At 42.9% G+C, this 17,831-nt stretch overlaps 1 protein-coding gene across 3 annotated transcripts in view; it reads left to right on the top strand.

Moving 5' to 3' along the window:
* MTUS2 (microtubule associated scaffold protein 2) overlaps positions 1-17,831 on the top strand; it is a 315,424-nt gene that overhangs the window by 173,342 nt on the left and 124,251 nt on the right. For all 3 annotated transcript variants that reach the window (XM_057707972.1, XM_057707971.1, XM_057707970.1), the window contains one exon: positions 12,938-13,036. In XM_057707972.1, coding sequence (XP_057563955.1) covers positions 12,938-13,036 — 99 coding nt within the window. The remainder of the gene's footprint in view (positions 1-12,937; positions 13,037-17,831) is intronic.

Here is a 17,831-nt window from a genome sequence, read left to right as displayed (position 1 = left end):
GGGCACTTCTTTAATACTAAGGAGACCATATTTATATGGAGAAAACGTTAGCTCTGAGAAGCAGTTTTATTGTGTTCTTGAATTAATGTGAAAGTAAATTATTGGGAGGAATGAGACAAAAAAATCCAGACCATTTCTTTCATTTGGGCTTACCTAACTAAAACTGCCACAATGAATAAAGCCCCAGGATCTGTTTGGGTAGTTTCAAAAATACGAAGTGCTTTTCCCACCACGACTTACTTATTCACATTTTGTCATTACCTAATAGATTATGCAGTGTCTTGATTCCCCAGGAGAACTGGATTCTTTTCCTCCCACAAATCCATCATACGCAGAGCTTTACTCATTTTGTTTCTAACAGCGTGTAAAGTGATTTCTCATTACTCATTTAGGACGTGCCTGTTTATTAGGTGAGGAGAGAAAGGTACTGGGGAAGAAACGAAAAAGAGAAAATAAGAAGAGGTTTCAAAATGTCAGGAATTTACCTAATCTCGAGGTTGATTTCACTTTCCACAGAGGAAGAACATGATTATTTAGTAATAATAATCAACTCATTTATTTACAGATATTTACTGAGCGGGCACGTCTCATGTGATGCATTATCTAATAGGGAATATGAACAGATAAAGGGCTTTAAACCTATAGTGTAATAAGAGTATAGCCACAGAGCGTATTAGCAGCATCCAGACCTCTAGGTTGAGGTCTGCAGAATGAGTTGGAGCAGAGTTCATTGGAGAGAAGAGAATGTAGGAGGTGGTCCAGAATTCTGCAAGAGAAGTGACACTGATCTGAATTAAGGATTTGCAGTGACTATGAGAAAAAGAGGTGGACTAAGTTTAAGAGAGATCCAAGAGGTATATTTCACAGGATTTGATGTTTTATTGCACATAATAAGCAAGAATGAGGGAGGAGAGAAGAGTGAGATCAATATTACTGGCTTTGGCAAAAGACACGTTTACTGAGACAGAGAAGATAGGACTGAGAGGAAGTTTTGTTGGGTGACAAGGAGTTCATTGTTGAGAGTATTGTGGGACATGTGCGCATGAGGTACCCCAAAAGAGATGTTTATGTATAGGTTGTATACATAAAAACACACTCACAAATAATAGGAGTTCCATAAAAAGAAAACAGAGAAATCAGAGGGGAGGCAATGATCAAAGCAACCTTTCAAGATAATTTCCCAGAACTGTAGAACTAGAAGAGTCTAACAAGTGCCCAGTTTGTGAATGAAAAAAGACCCACACAAAGCACATCACGAAATTTCACAACACTGGGGAAAAGAAGAGGTACCAAGAGAGTAAACAGATCACATACAAAACACTGAAATTTAGAATGGCATCAAACTTTTCAGTAGCAACCCTGGAAGTTAAAAGGGAAATGCCTTCACAATTCATGGGGGAAATGATTGCCACATCAGAATTCTGGATTAACCCAAATGATCAACTGTAAGAAGAAATTTTCATTCATGGGAGATGCCAATAATCTATCTCATGCACATTTCTCTGGAAACTCAGGAAAAAAAAAAAAGGTGCTCCACAAAAATAAGGAAGCAGACCAAGAAAAAGGAAGACGTGAGAGGTCCAGAAAAAAAGGTATCCAACATGGGAAAGAGACAAAGGAATTTCACAGAATGATGGCAAAGGGAGATTCCAGGATGACAGCTGTGCAACAGTCCTAGAAGTTACGAGTCCAGAGTAAAATGGAAAATTGAAGTCTCCAGGAAAACAAAAATGAAACCTTTTACATAATTGTGAGAGGAGAGTTGTGACTGATAAAAGAGATTTGGGGGAGAATTAGCAAAATACATAGAGAAATCTAAACAAACACCAAGGCAGCTATTAAATCCAGGGAAAACAAAAAGTCACACAAGTAAGGAAATTGCTAAATTGTGAATAATATTTATGTAATTGTAACAAGATGAGCAATGAATTTTGACTTAAAAGTTATCGTGCACTTGTATTGAAGATGGAGGTAGTGCCTATGTAGAGCCTATAGAGAGAGAACATTTGTCATTTTCTGTAGTAGGAAGCTACTGAAATGTCTAAAATGTAAATATCAGGAACTAGCAATATAGACATGTTACTTAGATGTATGGGGGTAAATACTAGGGAAAACAGCTTAAAAAGCTGAGAGTGACGATTATGGATTGGACATATGGAGGGTGGGACAAGATACTGCTGCTTTTTGTTTTGCCATGTGGAATAATCATTTAGAAAGGTACAGATGTAGAACTTTGATTTAAAAAAAAATAGGTTAAAAAAGGGAATGCAAAAGATGAAAAGAAAACAATAGGGGAATTTCTGGGCTGGGCTGTGGCCGCAGTTACAGCTCTCGACTGTGAATTTGGCCGCTCCATCCGTGTCGTCGTGTGCTCAACTGGACTAGAGGAGGGCGACAGCTGGGTTAAGGGAGGGTTGGGTTCTACCGATGGTTGTGACCAAGGTGGTTCCTGCTACCTCTGTGATATTAGAGCAAGAGTGTAGATAAGAGGACAGTAGAGGTAAAGGACATTGGGGGCAACTTTAGATTAGATAAGAAAGGAGGCAAAGACAGGAGGAGCCTGGAAGTTTGGGTTAAAGGGATTTGTAGTCTAGATTCATGAACTGTTGGAGTGGTAATAACATAGCTGAAGGATAGAAAGTTGTGCTTAGAAAGCGCAGCATATGAGTTTTAGAGGTGACGTTCTAGGTGATGGCATGGTCTAGGGTGATACCCGGGTTTCCTGATTAAAAGTGCCTGGCAAGAGTAGCAGATGTCTAAGTACTGAAAGACTGGGAAGTCAGATGAGTTATGCATGGGGCCATCGACGTTTACTGGGATGATGGCAGGATCTGGGATAAAGCAGTGTTAGAACACATCGGCCAGGATTTTGGACCTCAGAGGAAGAGGAGTTTTACACCAGCCTGGGGGCCTCAGGTTCTGCTGGGGTATTGGGTAGTTTGTAAGAGGTCTCCTGACTTGAAGATCAGTTGGATGAGGAGGATGAGGACCATTTGAGAAGCTTGCTTTGAAAGACCGAAGATGAAGGTGGGAGAGGGAGGTTATTTACCAAAGGAATGAGGAGTTCCATGTGGTGTGGACCAGGAGTCAAAGGGAGGAAGGTTGGGACCAGCATTGGAAAGAATGCTGGGATTCGTTGGCCTCCAGCTTTAGAAAACAAAAGGCTTGAGCATCTCCTGGTATTCTGGTCACTGCCCCAAGTAGAAAGCCTTCAGCATCTATGTTCCACTGTCCCCTGGCCCCCCCAACTCTGCTCTGAGCGTTCTTCCCCCTCCCCCTCCTACTTCCCTTTAAACCCTCCTACGGAGTCAGATTCACCTGGATTCCTTGTGCTTCCTACTGCAGGCAGGCAATAGAAGGACTCTTTACGTTCAGGACTCACCAAAGCCCTTGTGGTGCAGTGAAATGTGAGCTAAGATGAGTGCAGGAAGGCACACTTTCAGACCTTGGCTCAACCACATAATAGTAAATGCGGACATGTTACAACCTCCACACCTTCAGTTTCTTCATTTATGAAGTAATAATACCAATAATAATACCAACAGAGATGAGAGTGGGTTAGTGAGGTAATATACGTAGACGCAGCTGCAGGGTGCTGCCTGGCATTTATAAATGCTTGATAAATATACTCCACGAAATACGACCTCAGTGACACTGGGACAGTGCTTGGTGCCTACTTGGTGCGTAATAATGAATAAGAATATACTTGGGAGATTATAAAGCTTTTAAACGTATATAATATTTTCCCCCCAAAACCACTTCTTCATTCTTTTATCCTTACCTTTTCATAACAATCTTCAGAATTAAATTATCCCTGCTTTTATCCCAGGACATAATTTGGTCTCTGTTATGTCTGATTTTTGTAGGTGTCTATTTGAGGACAGAGACCTCCTTTATTCTACTTTAAATTTCCAACTGCAAGGTCTGCCCCTGTGCATGCAGTAAGTGGTGGATAAAATGCAATGAACTTTAAATAGGTTAAATCCAGCCTCTTCTCAGGTGTATTCAGGTTGTCCTCCTCATTAACTCCATTCTCCACCAACATCAGATATTCCTGTGGATTTTTTTTAAAGCAGCCAAAACCTGTTTCCTTCTCTTATCCTTGCAACCCCTCTGGAGTCCTCTCTCACTCATCCTCTCTCTCTCGTTTATAATTCATCCACGTTCCTCTTTTGTTTGATGTGTTCTTATCTAGATAATGTTTCCTTTCTTCATCCCGTTCAATCCCTATAAATCTTTCCTTGAAATGTTCTCTCATTCTATTTGTCTCATAAGTGACAACAGAATCCCTACTTTCTGATGGCATCACTCATTTTTTCCTCTTCACCTCCTCCAGTTCCATTGCCTGAGAATCACAGCTCATGTTGCTGACATGTTGACCTTTCACTGTTCTTATTCCTCCTCTTCATCTTCCTAACGTGGCTTTTCATGTTGTCTGGGGCGGGGGGGGGGGTGGGGGGTTCCGTAGGGCTGGGGGAGGAATTAGCCCTGTTACCTGCGCTTTCACAGGTGGATGGTGTGAGGTTAGATGGTTAGAGGATAAAGTCAGTTGCTGTGCATATTTCTTTATCCTTTTTGTTTCTTATCTTTTCTCACTTATACTGAGATTTATTTCCAGGGATTTGTGGCCTATTATGTGTGAGGTTAAGAGCTTGTGTAAATTCCCTTTAATTTTTTTTTTTGATGTGCGTATTTCTTTCTTTTTTCTTTCGATCTTTATTAGAGTATAAAAGCTTTACACTGTTGTGCCAGTTTCCTCTGTACAACAAAGTGAATCAGCTGTATTTATACATATATCCCCATATCCCCTCCCTGTTGAGCCTCCCTCCCACCCTCCCTATCCCAGCCCTCTAGGTCATCACCAGTCATCAAGTTGATCTCCCTGTGTTATGATGTGCATATTTCTTTTTGTGAAAAAAGTGTATAGCATTCTTCTTACCATTATCTTAAATTGAATTTTTCTTTCCATTTTGATGTGCTCAGTAAGGATTCTGAGTTAGCCCTTGTCACTTGTCACCGCATTTTTAAGAGGACAGCCTCATGTGCACCCATCACTCTTGACTGGGCAGCTGTAGTCACGTTCTTATGGCTCCTGCGCAGGTGGACTTGGCCTTAAGCCTCGTGATGAACAGGTTGTAACAAAACACAAGGTGGGTATTGGAGCTGCACCTGTCAAGGTCACTCAGATCACCGCGAAAGGCCTGTGTCTGCATGCAAAGCTGAGCTCACACGCTATTCTTTCCTCTTCCAAGGAGCTGTGTATGGTTTGCCAGGGAGCCCCTTTCAACTTAGGCCTTTGGGAGGCTTTTGCTGCTCTATTGATGGTGAAACACTTTAGGGCCATTTGGATGCATCAGAATTGTCTGGAAATGGGTGACTACTATCAATGACACTGCTTCAAATGAAACTTGGACTTCACTTCTGAGACCAAAGTGAGGCTGGTATTTCCCCACCTGCCACCTTCTTCCTCCCACAAAAGCTCCGATGTTAGGGCTCTGGATTTTGTATATACACATTTGTTTAAGTAGCTCTGAATCTCAGTGTATGCAAGGCACACAAGGAGTAGTTTTGACCAATATACAGCCTCACGAGAGATGAGCATGTTTATATTTATTAAGGAGCTGTTTTCTCTGGCTGGCATTGTGTAATTCAGTTCTTGTTCGGTTGCAAGTTACAGACACCCAATTCAAACTGCCTTGGCAAAAAAGAAAGCAAAAGATCAGCGAGATTTTGGGCTCACATATCTGAAAAGTTCAGGCGATGATGCTTATGTAAGGTGAGGGTGTACACAGTACTTAAACAGGGTCATCATCAATGTTTTCCGTCTCTTGGCCCTTCTTTCCCCTTAGTTGGCTTCTTGTTCGCAGAGGCTCTCCCTTTGGTCAAAGATGGTCAAAGGCAGTTCAGACTTACATCCCACCAGCTGAGGCATCTATCAGAAAAAAGAATTCTTTTCTAGTAATTCCAGCAAAATTCTCAAGGTAGAGTTCTCATTGTCCCACCTTGGATCTTCTTTTTATTCCCAAGCCTAGATGCTCTGTCACATTGGTGTGATGCAGAGCTCTGATTGAGTGGGCTTGGATCACATGCCCCCTCCAGACCCAGGTGGGTCAGCCCCACCCAACCACGTGGACCGAGAGGAGGGAAGGGTTGGTTCCCCAAAGGTCAGCATGAGTTCAGTAAACAGAGGCTGGTCAGGCCAGACAAGAGACATCAGCTAGGGTCATGTCGTCTGCACTGGGTGAAAGAAAGCAGGGAAGGCTGAATGGACACTAAGGAAAGACTGCTCTTCAAGAGGAACTGATGAAATTAGGAAAAGCTTCAGAGATAAGTGACAGGGATTCAGAGGACTAATACAGGCCAAACACTTAGTGCCTTTCTGGTGAGCCCAAAGAGTTTCATTGTTTGTTCATTCAGTTAGACAGACAAGGTGTAAGAGGCTGAATGATGGCCCCCAAATACATACATGTACACTGGGGCCTGTGAATGTTACCTTGCACAGCCACAGGGACTTTGCTTATGTGATTAAGTTAAGGCTCTTGAGATGGGGAGCTTGTCCTGAAGGATCCAGATAGGCCCAGTGTAGTCACAAGGGTCCTTAGAAGAGGAAGGCGGGAGGAGCTGGAGGAGAAGGAGATGTCACCATGGAAGCGGAGCTTGGGGTGATGTGCCTTGAAGGCGGAAGAAGGACCACAGCCAGGGAAGGCTGGAAGCTGAAAAGGGCAAGGAAGCGGATTCTCCCCTGGAACCTCCAGAAGGAACCAGCCCTGCTGACACATTGACATTAACCCAGCGCGACTGATTTTCTATTTCTGACTGCCCCCACCCCCACCCCCACCAGCCAGAACTGTAAGAGGATAAACATGTTGGTTTTAACCATTGAGATCATGGTTATTTGTTCCAGTGGCAACAGAAACTCGCACAGAAGGCTTCAGAGAGGGGAGGAGCTGAATTTGAGGATGATGAAGGGTGGGCCAAGCAGCTGAGGGAGAGAGTGAGGCCCCCAGCCTACGGGACAGAGCATCATACGGGGACCGCAGTGTCCCAGCAGGGGAAGGGTGATCCTGGAGGTTGCTTGTCCCACAACACAGAATTGGGGCTTCCTACTGAAGACCAGGGAAAGCTTTGGAAAAGCTTTTAAAAGTCAGCTCACGTGATTTGAAAGGTCATTCTGGCAACCGTAAGGAGGGTGAGTTGGCTAAAGATGAAAAAGGAAGACACAGACGGAGGAATCATGTAGGAGACTTTTCTAGTTGTCCTAGCAAGAAATGAAGAGGACTTAGCTAAGGGAAACCATGAGGATGGATAAAGGGGCAGAATTAGAAAGACTTCGTGACCAATTAGATTTGGGAGGATAAGGAAGAGGACTCAGTGGCTTCTGGTTTCAGTGACTAGGGGGACAGTTGACCAGAAAGAAAGAGGAGTGGATGAGGAATGGATTTGAGAGGTAGATAATTAGCTCCATTTAGGGCTTGGTGATCTGGTCGTCCAGCAGGTAAGTGGTCATGTCTAGTTGGCAGCTAAAAACAGGTCTGGTGACATATCTACACTACCAAATGTAAAATAGATAGCTAGTGGGAAGTTCCTGCATAACACAAGGAGATCAACTCGATGATGGGTGATGACTTAGGGGCCAGGAGAGGGAGGGTGGGAGGGAGTCGTGGGAGGGAGGGGATATGGGGATATATGTATATATACAGCTGATTCACTTTGGTGTACCTCAAAAATTGGCACAACAGTGTAAAGCAATTATATTCCAATAAAGAGCTTAAAAAAAAAAAGTCTGGAACTCAGGAGAGCAGTCTGGGCCCATCTGGATTGGAAATAACAGATTTTATGGTCATCAGTGGGTATAATGCAGTGGTATAAGCACGCTTAGTGGACAAGGCTATCCAGAAGAGTGGGATCCCAGGGCAGCTGTACCAGGTGTAGGGAAAGGAGGAGGTGGCAGCAAGAGGGACTGAGGGAGAGTGGCCGCAGGGGCAGCAGGGAAACCACGAGACCAGAGCAGGCATCCTCTGGGATCTTATGGAGCAGAATGAAAGCTGGCGGCATACCTGAAAGTTACTGAAGCTGAGTCCAGATTGCGAGAAAACTGCAAAAACAACTGTAAGTCTTGACTAATGGCCCTAATTTTCTGTGCCGTCAGGAACTCCCAGAACCACACAGGAATTTTCCAGGCAGTGCCGTGTTCCTGGAGGGAGGGATCGCGAAACTTTCCATCAAAATTACTCTTGTAGAATTGGTTGCGCTAGGCTGGTTTCTCTCCTTATCCTTTCATAGAGCAGACAGATTATTTTCATTTTGGTTTTGGTTTCACGCCTTTTGGGTTTTTTTTTTTTATTACAAATGTAATGTGTGTGTTCATCATTAAAAGTGGAAATAATGCAGAAGCATATTAAAGTAAAACGTTAAAATCCCCTGATCCTACTGCTCATTTTTAAAGATGTTTTAAAACTAGTCAAAGATCTTTCCGATTTTTTAATATATTTACAACTATAACACAGATAACATTTTGCGTCGTAAAAATGGGACAGTACCATGCATACTGTTCAACAACTAGCTTTTTAATGTATTTCTCATGGATGACTTTCCATGCCTGTATAGTATAGAGCAGCCTCACTCTTTGTTGTGATGGTATAGTGCTGTGTCGTATGGATATACCGTAGTTTATTTCACCATTCCCTGGTGTGCATGTTGGTTATTTACACATCTTTATTGTAGTGAATAATGTATGAAGTGTCTTTGAGCGTACATCTTTTCATACTCGTAGAAGTATTCTGAAGAGAGACCTGTAGAAGCAGAATTGCTGAGTCAAGTCTATCGATGTTTAAATTTTTGATAGACGTTGCCAAAAAACACTCCATGAAGGCCGGATGGGAAATATTGAAACTCTGAATAAATATTTATGTTTAGTTTCCCTTTAAAGTGTTGTGCTTGGCACACCCTTTGTCCTTTAACACTTCCCTTCTGAGCTCCCAGGAGTCTGGGTGACTCTCTGTGTTAGCTGAAACCTGAAATCTGAGCAGAGGGAGGGAATAGAAGAGTGAGATTAGCTGTAAATTGGGTACTCTGCAGGGTGGGTGTGGCTGGAGTGGAGTGGAGTCGGGGCTGGGCTTTCAGGACCCCGCAGGTCCAGCCTCCTGTGGCCCCCAAATGCCTGACACAACCTGTCTTGAAAAGAGCCCAGTGGGAGACAAGGGGGACAGCGGAGCATTGACTGAATGGCCTCGCTGTCCAGGGAAGGGTGTGTCCTCTGGTTGAAGTTGATGTTCTCGTGGGGAAGGTAGACAGTCAGCAAACCATGGATATGTGTGGGGATATGCTTGGGGCGGTGGTAAGCGCTGTGAAGAAGAATGAAGCAGGTGAGGGGCCGAGGGGCAGGTGGCAGGAGGGCTGTTTCACCTGGAGAACCGGGCACAGCCTCCCCGAAGACTGTCGTCTGTGCAGAGACCTGAAGGAGCGGATGAGTGAACCCAGCCTGAGGTCTTCTCGGGGAAGCACGTGCCCTGCAGAAGGAGCTCAAGCTAACGTGCCCGGAATGGGTGGGAGCACAGCAAGTGTGGGCCCCAGCAAGGCGGGCAGTGTGGCTGGAGCGTGTGAGCAGGTGCGGAGGGGGGTGTGTGTGTGTTGGTGTTCTCCAGAGACACAGGACCGACAGGAGCTGTACGTGTACATACATAGTATATTTTATATAGGAAAATAGTATGTATGTATGCATGTATTAATACATTTATAACACACCATATACTATTATATTTATTATGAATAAATAGTATATACACTATTATAGTATATATAATATATATAAAAAGTGTGCATACATACTATTATAGAATATAGTATATATTATAGGGTGTGTATATATATATATATAAGGAGATGTATTGTGAGGAATTGGCTCATGTGATTTTGGAGGCTGAGAGATCAAGAGCCAACGGTATAGGTTCCAGTCCAAGGGCAGGAGAAGACTGACGTCCCAGCTCAACCAGTCAAGCAGGTGAAGTTCCCGCTTACTCAGCCTTCCGTTCCGCTCGGGCCTTCAGCAGATTGTAGAGGCCCCCTCCCACTGGGGAGGGCAGCCTGCCTTCCTCGGTCTACCAATGCAGGTGTTAACGTCGTCGAGAATAAGGCATGACCAAATGTCTGGGCAACCGCGGCCCAGTCAAGTGGAGACGTCACGTGAGCCGTCACAGGTGTCCGTGACGTAGCCGGGGGACGTAGCCGCTCACCTGGGGCTGTGCTGTCCAGGATGGTGGCCGCTGGCGCAGAAACAGTCCTTGAGCCCTTGAAATGTGACCCGTGCCGGACACTGCAGTGATGCTGAGTGTGTTGGGTTGAATGAAGTGTGCTATCGCAGGTAATCTCACCGTACTTTTTAGTTTTTAAATGTTGTTACTGGAAAATTTGAAATTACATGAGTGGCTCACGTTACATTTCTATTGGATAGCGCTGGTCTGTAGGGCCTGGGTGGTGTGGTGAGGAGTTTGCATTTCACTCTGAGTATCTCGGGAGGGGATTGGAGGGTTTTGAGATGGGGAATGACTTGCTCTAACTTGGATTTGAGGTAATTCACCCGCTGCCCTGGGAGCGTGTGCTGTGGAGGGGTGGGGGTGGGACAGCAGAGCGGCTGGGAGGCTGTAGGAGGGGGAGGTGGAAGGGGCGATGGAGACCTGGGCTCTGCAGGGGCAGCGAGCGGGGCGGGGGGAGGAAGCGGTCAGACCTGGGAGGGGTTCGCAGAGGAGATCCCGCAGGCTTTGCTGATGGACTGAATGGGGGCTGGGAGCTAAGAGGCGAATCAGGGTGACTCCTCGTGTGTTTGGCCTGAGCACAGTGAGTGAAAGGGGGTGCCGTTCACTGAGAGGTGAAAGGCTCGGGGTATGTTCACTAAACGCAGGAAGCACCTCGAGAGGAGGAAGAAAAAAAGTAGCAGGTAGATATGCAAAAGGGAATTCAGGCCTTAGAAGAGTTAAATCAACAAGACTAAAACAGTTTGTCCAAAGGCAGTAAAACAGAGGAGGTGCTCACAGGTGTGTGGGAGGAAGAGCAGGAGACAGGTGGACAAGGATGGAGAGAGGCGAAGCAGTTCCAGTGGTGTCGGGAGAAGCAGTAGCCCAATAAGGCCAGAAAAGGAGAGAGAGAGAGAGAGAGAGATTGGCTCCAAATATCTCTGTCTCTCCTTACCCTGGAAATGACCCCCCCCCCATCATACACACACACACACACACACACACACACACACATTTGCATGCACACATATGTATAAATAATCTATAGTAGTGCTTTTAAAGCTGCAAAGGAAACGTTGACATATTTGAACATATTAAACTTTAAAAGTACAGTACAATGAAAGGTACTGTAAATAAGTTGTAAAAAGTGAAAGGCTGGAAAATGTAATTTGTATAGCAGGCAAAAGATTAATATCCAGGATAAATGAAGAGTTCTTACACATCAATAAGAAAAATGGGCAGAGGGTTTAATTAGGCAATTTTCAAATGAAGAAATGCACATGACCAATTTGAAAAGATCCTAAGTGCCTGGCTAAAATTAAAATGATGGAGACTTCAGTGTCGGTAGGGCATGGGGCGTGTTGGGGGGAAGTGGCCTCACACACTTGGTTGGGAGTGTAAATTAGCAGCTTTGTGTGGAGGACAACTGGGCTGTGTCTGGCAACATTGCAAATGAGCAGGCTCAAAAGCAGATCTGTGCCTTCATCCTGTAAAGATACTGGTACATGCGTACAAGAGAAACAAGTAGAAGAGTATTTATTGTAGCACATTTAGCTATTTTAATAGCTCACACTTGCAAACCATGTAAATGGTTCGTCAACAGGAGGATGGGTAAATTATGGTACAGCTTTGCCCATTAATATGATGTGGCCTTTTTTTAAAGACCTATACATACACGGATTTGAAAAGTGTGGGTAGGTAAAAAGAAATTGCAGTATGTGATCCAGTTAGCTAATTAATAGCTGTATTTGTATTTGGGTAGATATATTTATAAATACCTAGAAAAAGGTCTGGAAGAATAAACACCAAATTGCTAGCAGTGGTTACCTCTGGAAGAGGAGTGAGGATGCAGGGCGAGGGGGCAAAGTGGGAAGTTTGTGTTCTGCTTCTAAGGAACCCTCAGCATCACTAAGGTTTATTTTTGAAACGACATAATAATAAAGTGTGCTGAGGTGGAGACAGGTCTAGGTACGCCCAGGTTGGTGTTGTTTCTCTGATCTTCCATCCATCAGAGTCTTCTTTGACTTTCTGATGATGGGGATGTGAAGGTGCGTGTCTGTGCCCGGCACACAAGGGAGAAACAGTGCTGTGTCCCGCGTGCCTGGTCTTAGATGTGGCCCGTGCTCAGGCTGTCCCATGCTGCCGTGGCCAGCTCTGCCAGCAGGTTCCACGAAGGCTCAGCTGCAGCAGAGAGAGAGAGAGCTCAGAGACTCTCCAGGTCACCTCTGTGGATCAGCTGTGCGGAAATTAATTAGAGGCAGACCATGTCCCCCGTGGCTTGACTCTCATCTCATGATGCTGGAGCCATTAGCCGTTAGATTCGGCTACAGCTTCCTCTCCATCTTTTGAAAATTTATTTTGGCAGAAGGAGGCAGGCAGGCTGAGTTGGTGGCTGAGGACAGTACAGTTTTAATTCCCAGATAGTTTGTCAGGGTCCTTGGGGTGCGGTGACCTCCAGAGACAGGGGCAGTTTTCATCACATCAGAGACAGCCCTGTGCTTATTCCTCTGACCACTCGTAACGAAATTCCCTCTGCTATAAACAAGTGTGTCATTCCTGAAGCACAGGGCGTGGTCACCATAGCAACAAATCACCCAAATATTATTTTGTTCTCCATGCCTCAAGCCTCCCTTTCCACAATCTGTGTTAACTGTTTCCATTGTAATGAGCTCCCTCTGTTTCTTTTTCTCTTTTTAAACTATGTATAGGAACAAAGAAAGAAGTACAAAAAGATCAAGATGCTAATAAACCTGCAGTTTCATCTCCTAAGAGAACAGCGGCTTCAGCCACCAAGCTTCATTCGCCAGGTATTTAAGAAATGTGAACTGTGTTATCTGAGGAGACTTGACCTTGGAAGTTATTTTGTTCAGATGTCATTAATGTAGCAATGCCAGCCCATGTGGTATGCGTGATTGTTCCAGGGCTTGACGTACACATACGGATATGTTCTGACTCTAGCTGAAATGAACCAGCTGTTGGCATCATTTTGTCTTAAAAAACAAAATGTTATCATGCTATATTTAAGTGGTAGAATCTTCTCTGTGTGGGAGTATCTGTTCTTCCAACAGAATATAAAATAATTTATAATTGAAAGACAGACTTCAGAGATCTAACTTCAAGAGATAATATTTTCCAAAAAGAAGTAAAACAGAGAAAGGGTGGATATCAAATACTTATTGTTTTGTTTATTTACATCCCGATATGAGTAAGCTATGTAATGTCACATGACAGTTGAAAATTGTTTATTATGAAAACGTATTGTAAGGTATCAACCCCTTTGTAGAACAGAGTCCAATGTAATGCCAGAACATTTTCTTTAAGCACAAAAATAGTAGCAGTCATAGCAGCTAATGTTTGAATTTTAGTGTATACCAGGTACAGCCCTAAGCTCTTTTATCCATTTATTTAATGCCCACAATAGCTGGGAGACAGGTACTATTATTGCCTCTCCCTTTACATGTGAGGAAATTGAGGTACAGAGATTTTTGTTAATTTGCCCAAAGTCACAGGAAGTAAGTGGTAGAGTCTTGGTTTGAATGCAGGCATTCTGAATCCCAAAACTGCACTCTTAGTTGCCACGCAGGGCTAACCAGAAAGCTTGGAGAATAGTGAACTTATTAATATTTCTGGTAAATTAAAGATGTATGGGAAGTAATCCAAAGCCACGCATGAGAGGATCAGGAGACAGAGCCTGTTACCAATTGCAAGTTCGCATGCACGAAGCACGGTGAGGCCAGACAGAAACGTTGGCGTTTGGAGCAGAGAAAGGTTTATTGCAGGGCCAGGCAAGGAGATGGGTGGCTTGTGCCCTGCAAACCCGGAACTGCTCAAAGGGTTTTAGCTAAGCACTTTTAAAGGCAAGATAGGGGAGGGGCATGGTTAGTTGTTGCGGACTTCTTGATGTGGGAATCCTTTGTTCTTGCAGCTGTTCAGGTAGGTCAGGTCAGGTCAGGCTGTTCCTGTAAACCTCCAACAAGACAAATGCTATTCTCTGTTCTGCAACTTTTTATCTCTGTATGAATGGACTGTTAAAGGCCAGAGCCTTGAGAATAGGCTATCCTGTATATTTCAGGCTATAGGGAACACTCTTTTACAAAAGGTGCAGAACCATTATGGCTAAGCACAGGCAGCAAAGCAAAAGGAACAGATCTAATATGGAATTAGATTTGTTCTTCCCTGTTACAAGCCCTGTGCCTAAAGAGGGTGGTAGATGAGATCGGAGGACCCTGCATAAATCTGGAATTTCTGAAGGGCAACACCCTCACTAGACAAATTAGGAAGTGAAAAAAGCTCACTCTGCAGGAGGAGTCTGGCCTTTTGTGCTTTGGCTGTGAGAGAAGGCGGGAAGCGAACCAGTCTTCCCTTAGGAAGTCCTCACCTCAATCCTCCCTGCCTCAGTCAGGGAGCTGGAATGCCTTCTACCCCTACAGTCTGAAAAGTCAATTTAAAAGGCTACAGTACTTGTGTCCACTTGGTGAATAAAATGTGATACTGTTACACAAGGAAGTAAGCCACTATGAGTGATGCCCTTATATTGTAAGTAAATGGATGAGTTGTGGTATTTATACAGTGGAATTCTATCCACCAATAAAGAGAGAGTAAAGATGTTTTACATTGTGTAATTTCAGACTTGGTTAAGTTAAACTATACATGTTAATATTTTTAAGATTACCAATAAAATAGAGTTCTGAACCAGTAGAGGGAAAAGTTAGAAAGAGGGGTTAAGAAAAATGTAAATCTATATAAATGAAGGCAAAAGGGGGAGAAAGGAAAAAGAAAAGAGAGAGAAAAAAAGAGAGGGAAAAAGGAAGGGAGGAGGAAGGGATATGGGAGAAATTGAAAGAATAAGGTATTAGAAACAAATTCAGAGATATCATAATTTATGTACATGAACTAAACTCTTAGACTAAATCACAGATTTAGTTTACCAGACTGGATTCGTTTATTGAATAGCCACACAGTATTTATTAAGTGCATAGTGTAAAATGCAAAATCTAGCTTTAGACTGTTTTACAAAGTACACACCTAAAATATAAGAATCCTAGGGAATTCCCTGGCACTCCAGTGGTTACGGCGCTGCACTTTCACTGCAGGGGGCACGAGTTTGATCCCTCGGGGAGATCTAAGATTCCTGCCTGCCATGTGGCAAAAAAACAAAACAAACAAAAAAAGAGTTGAAAATAAAAGGTTGAAGATAAAAGGACTGAAACATTTATGCCAAGAAAATATCAATACTAAACAAAAGAAAGTGTGGTGTTTTATATCGAAACATCTTAATTGTGGTATAATTACTAAAGATGAAACTACACATATTGAAAGTGTACAGTTTGGGGAGTTTTGACACGTGTGTGCACATGTGAAGCCATCACCACACTTAAGATAGCAAACATGTCCACCATCCCCCAGACTTTCCTGGTGCCCTTTTGTCGTCTTATCCACCTAGCCCTTTGCACCCCACCCCAATCCCCACTCTGTCCCTAAAGATTGGTTTGTATTCTCTAAAGTTTTGTTATCGGTGGAATTATATACTCTACTTTTACCTGGCTTCTTTTACTCAGCATGGCTATTTTGAGATCTATCCATGTGGCAATAGTCCATTCCTTTTTGTTGCTGAATAGAATGCCATTGTGTAAGTACCACAATTTGGGCTTTTTCCCCCAAGGATCGGGCTATTATAAATTAAGCTACTATGCACATTTGTACAAGTCTTGGTCCAGACCTCTGCTTTCATTTGTCTAGGAAAATAGCTAGGAGTGGAATGCCTGAGTCATATCATAGCTATGTGTTTAACTTTTCAAAACTGTTTAAAAGTTTTCCAAACTGTTTTCCAAAGTGCTTGTTGCATTTTACATTCCCATCAGTGGTGTCTGAGAGATCCAGTTCCTTCACACCCTTGCCAACCCTTCATATGGTCAGTCTTTTTAATACTAAACATTACAGCAGGTATAGAGTGGTATCTTGTGGTTTTAATTTGCATTTCCCTAACTAATGATGTTATAATGTTGAACAGCTTTTTATGTTTCTTTGATATCTGTGTATATTCTTTGATAAAATATTCCAATCTTTTGCCATTTAATCGGGGTGTCTTTTTATTGAATTTTGAGAATTTTTATATATTCTGGATACAATTTTTTCAGCTACGTGATTTACAGTTTTTTCTCCACAATTTGTGCCTCGTTTTGCATTCCCCTAACAATGTCTTTCGAAGATTAGATGTTCTTAGTTTTCATGAAGTTCAATTCATAATTTTTTCTTTTATGGACTATATTTTTAGTGATATCTAAAAAATCTTTGCATGAGTCAAGGTCATAAAGATTTTCTCCTGCATTTTATTCTATAACATTTATAGTTATAGGTTTTATATTTACACCTATGATCCGCGTAATTTAACTTTTGTATGTAGTGTAAGGTATGGCATGACTCTTTTTGCAGAAGGATATGCAGCTGATTTCAACTCTGATCATTATTATTTCTCTCCTGCTCGCACAGGGTTTAATTAGCTAATGTTTGAAGTCTTTCCACCTTTCTAATATGCATTTAGTACAGCAAATTTCCCTTTATATACTCTGTTAGCTATGCTATAATCCACAAGTTTTGATATATTGGATTTTCATCTTCATTGAGTTCAAAATATTTTCAAATTTCCCTTTCTGATTGCTTCTTTTCCCCATGATTAATTAGAATTGTTTTTTCATTTTTATTTTTTATTTTTAAAATTACTTAAGTAATTAATTAATTGGCTGCATTGGGTATTTGTTGCTGTGCACCAATTTTCTCTAGTTGCAGTCATTGGGGTCTACTCGTCATTGTGGTGCACGGGCTTCTCATTGCGATGGCTTCTCTTGTCGCAGAGCACGGGCTCTTGGCGTGTGGGCTTCAGTAGTTATGGCACTCGGACTCAGTAGTTGTAGCTCACGCACTTTATTGCTCCACAGCATGTGGGATCTTCCCCGACCAGGGAACAAACCTGTGTCCCCTGCATTGGCAGGCGGATTCTTAACCACTGTGCCACCAGGAAAGTCCCTAGAAGTGTGTTTTTTAGTTTGCAAATATTTGGAACTTTCCAGAGGTCTTTCTGATTTTATTCCTAATTTAATTCCATTGTGGTTGGAGAACATACTGTGGATGACTTGAATCCTTTCAGATTTATTGAGATTTGTCTCATGACCCACAACAAGGGCTGTCTTAGTAAATCTCTCATATGTGCTTAAAAAGAATGTCTTTTCTGCTGTTTCTGTGTGGAACATTCTACAATGTCATAGGTCAAGTTGGTCGATAGCATTGTTAAGGTATTCTATAGCCCTACTGATTTTCTGTCTACACGTTCTATCAGCAATTGAGAGAAGACTGTTGAAATCTCAGAGTATAATTGCGGGCTTGTCTGTTTCTCCTTTCAGCCCTGTCATCACTTGCTTTGTGTATTCTGAAGCTCTGCTGTTAGGTACATAAATGTTTAGGATTGTTTATCATTTCGATGAATTTCGCACTCTCATTATGAAATGACCCTCTGTCCCTGGTAATATTCTTCTTCCTGAAATCTACTTTATTCAATATTAATAGTGCCGCCCAGCTTTCTATTCATTTCAGCATGGAATACCTCTT

The sequence above is a fragment of the Hippopotamus amphibius genome, chromosome 14 (assembly GCF_030028045.1).
Source record: "Hippopotamus amphibius kiboko isolate mHipAmp2 chromosome 14, mHipAmp2.hap2, whole genome shotgun sequence".
Taxonomy (NCBI): Eukaryota; Metazoa; Chordata; class Mammalia; order Artiodactyla; family Hippopotamidae; genus Hippopotamus; species Hippopotamus amphibius.
This window is presented reverse-complemented; position numbering and strand designations above follow the sequence as displayed.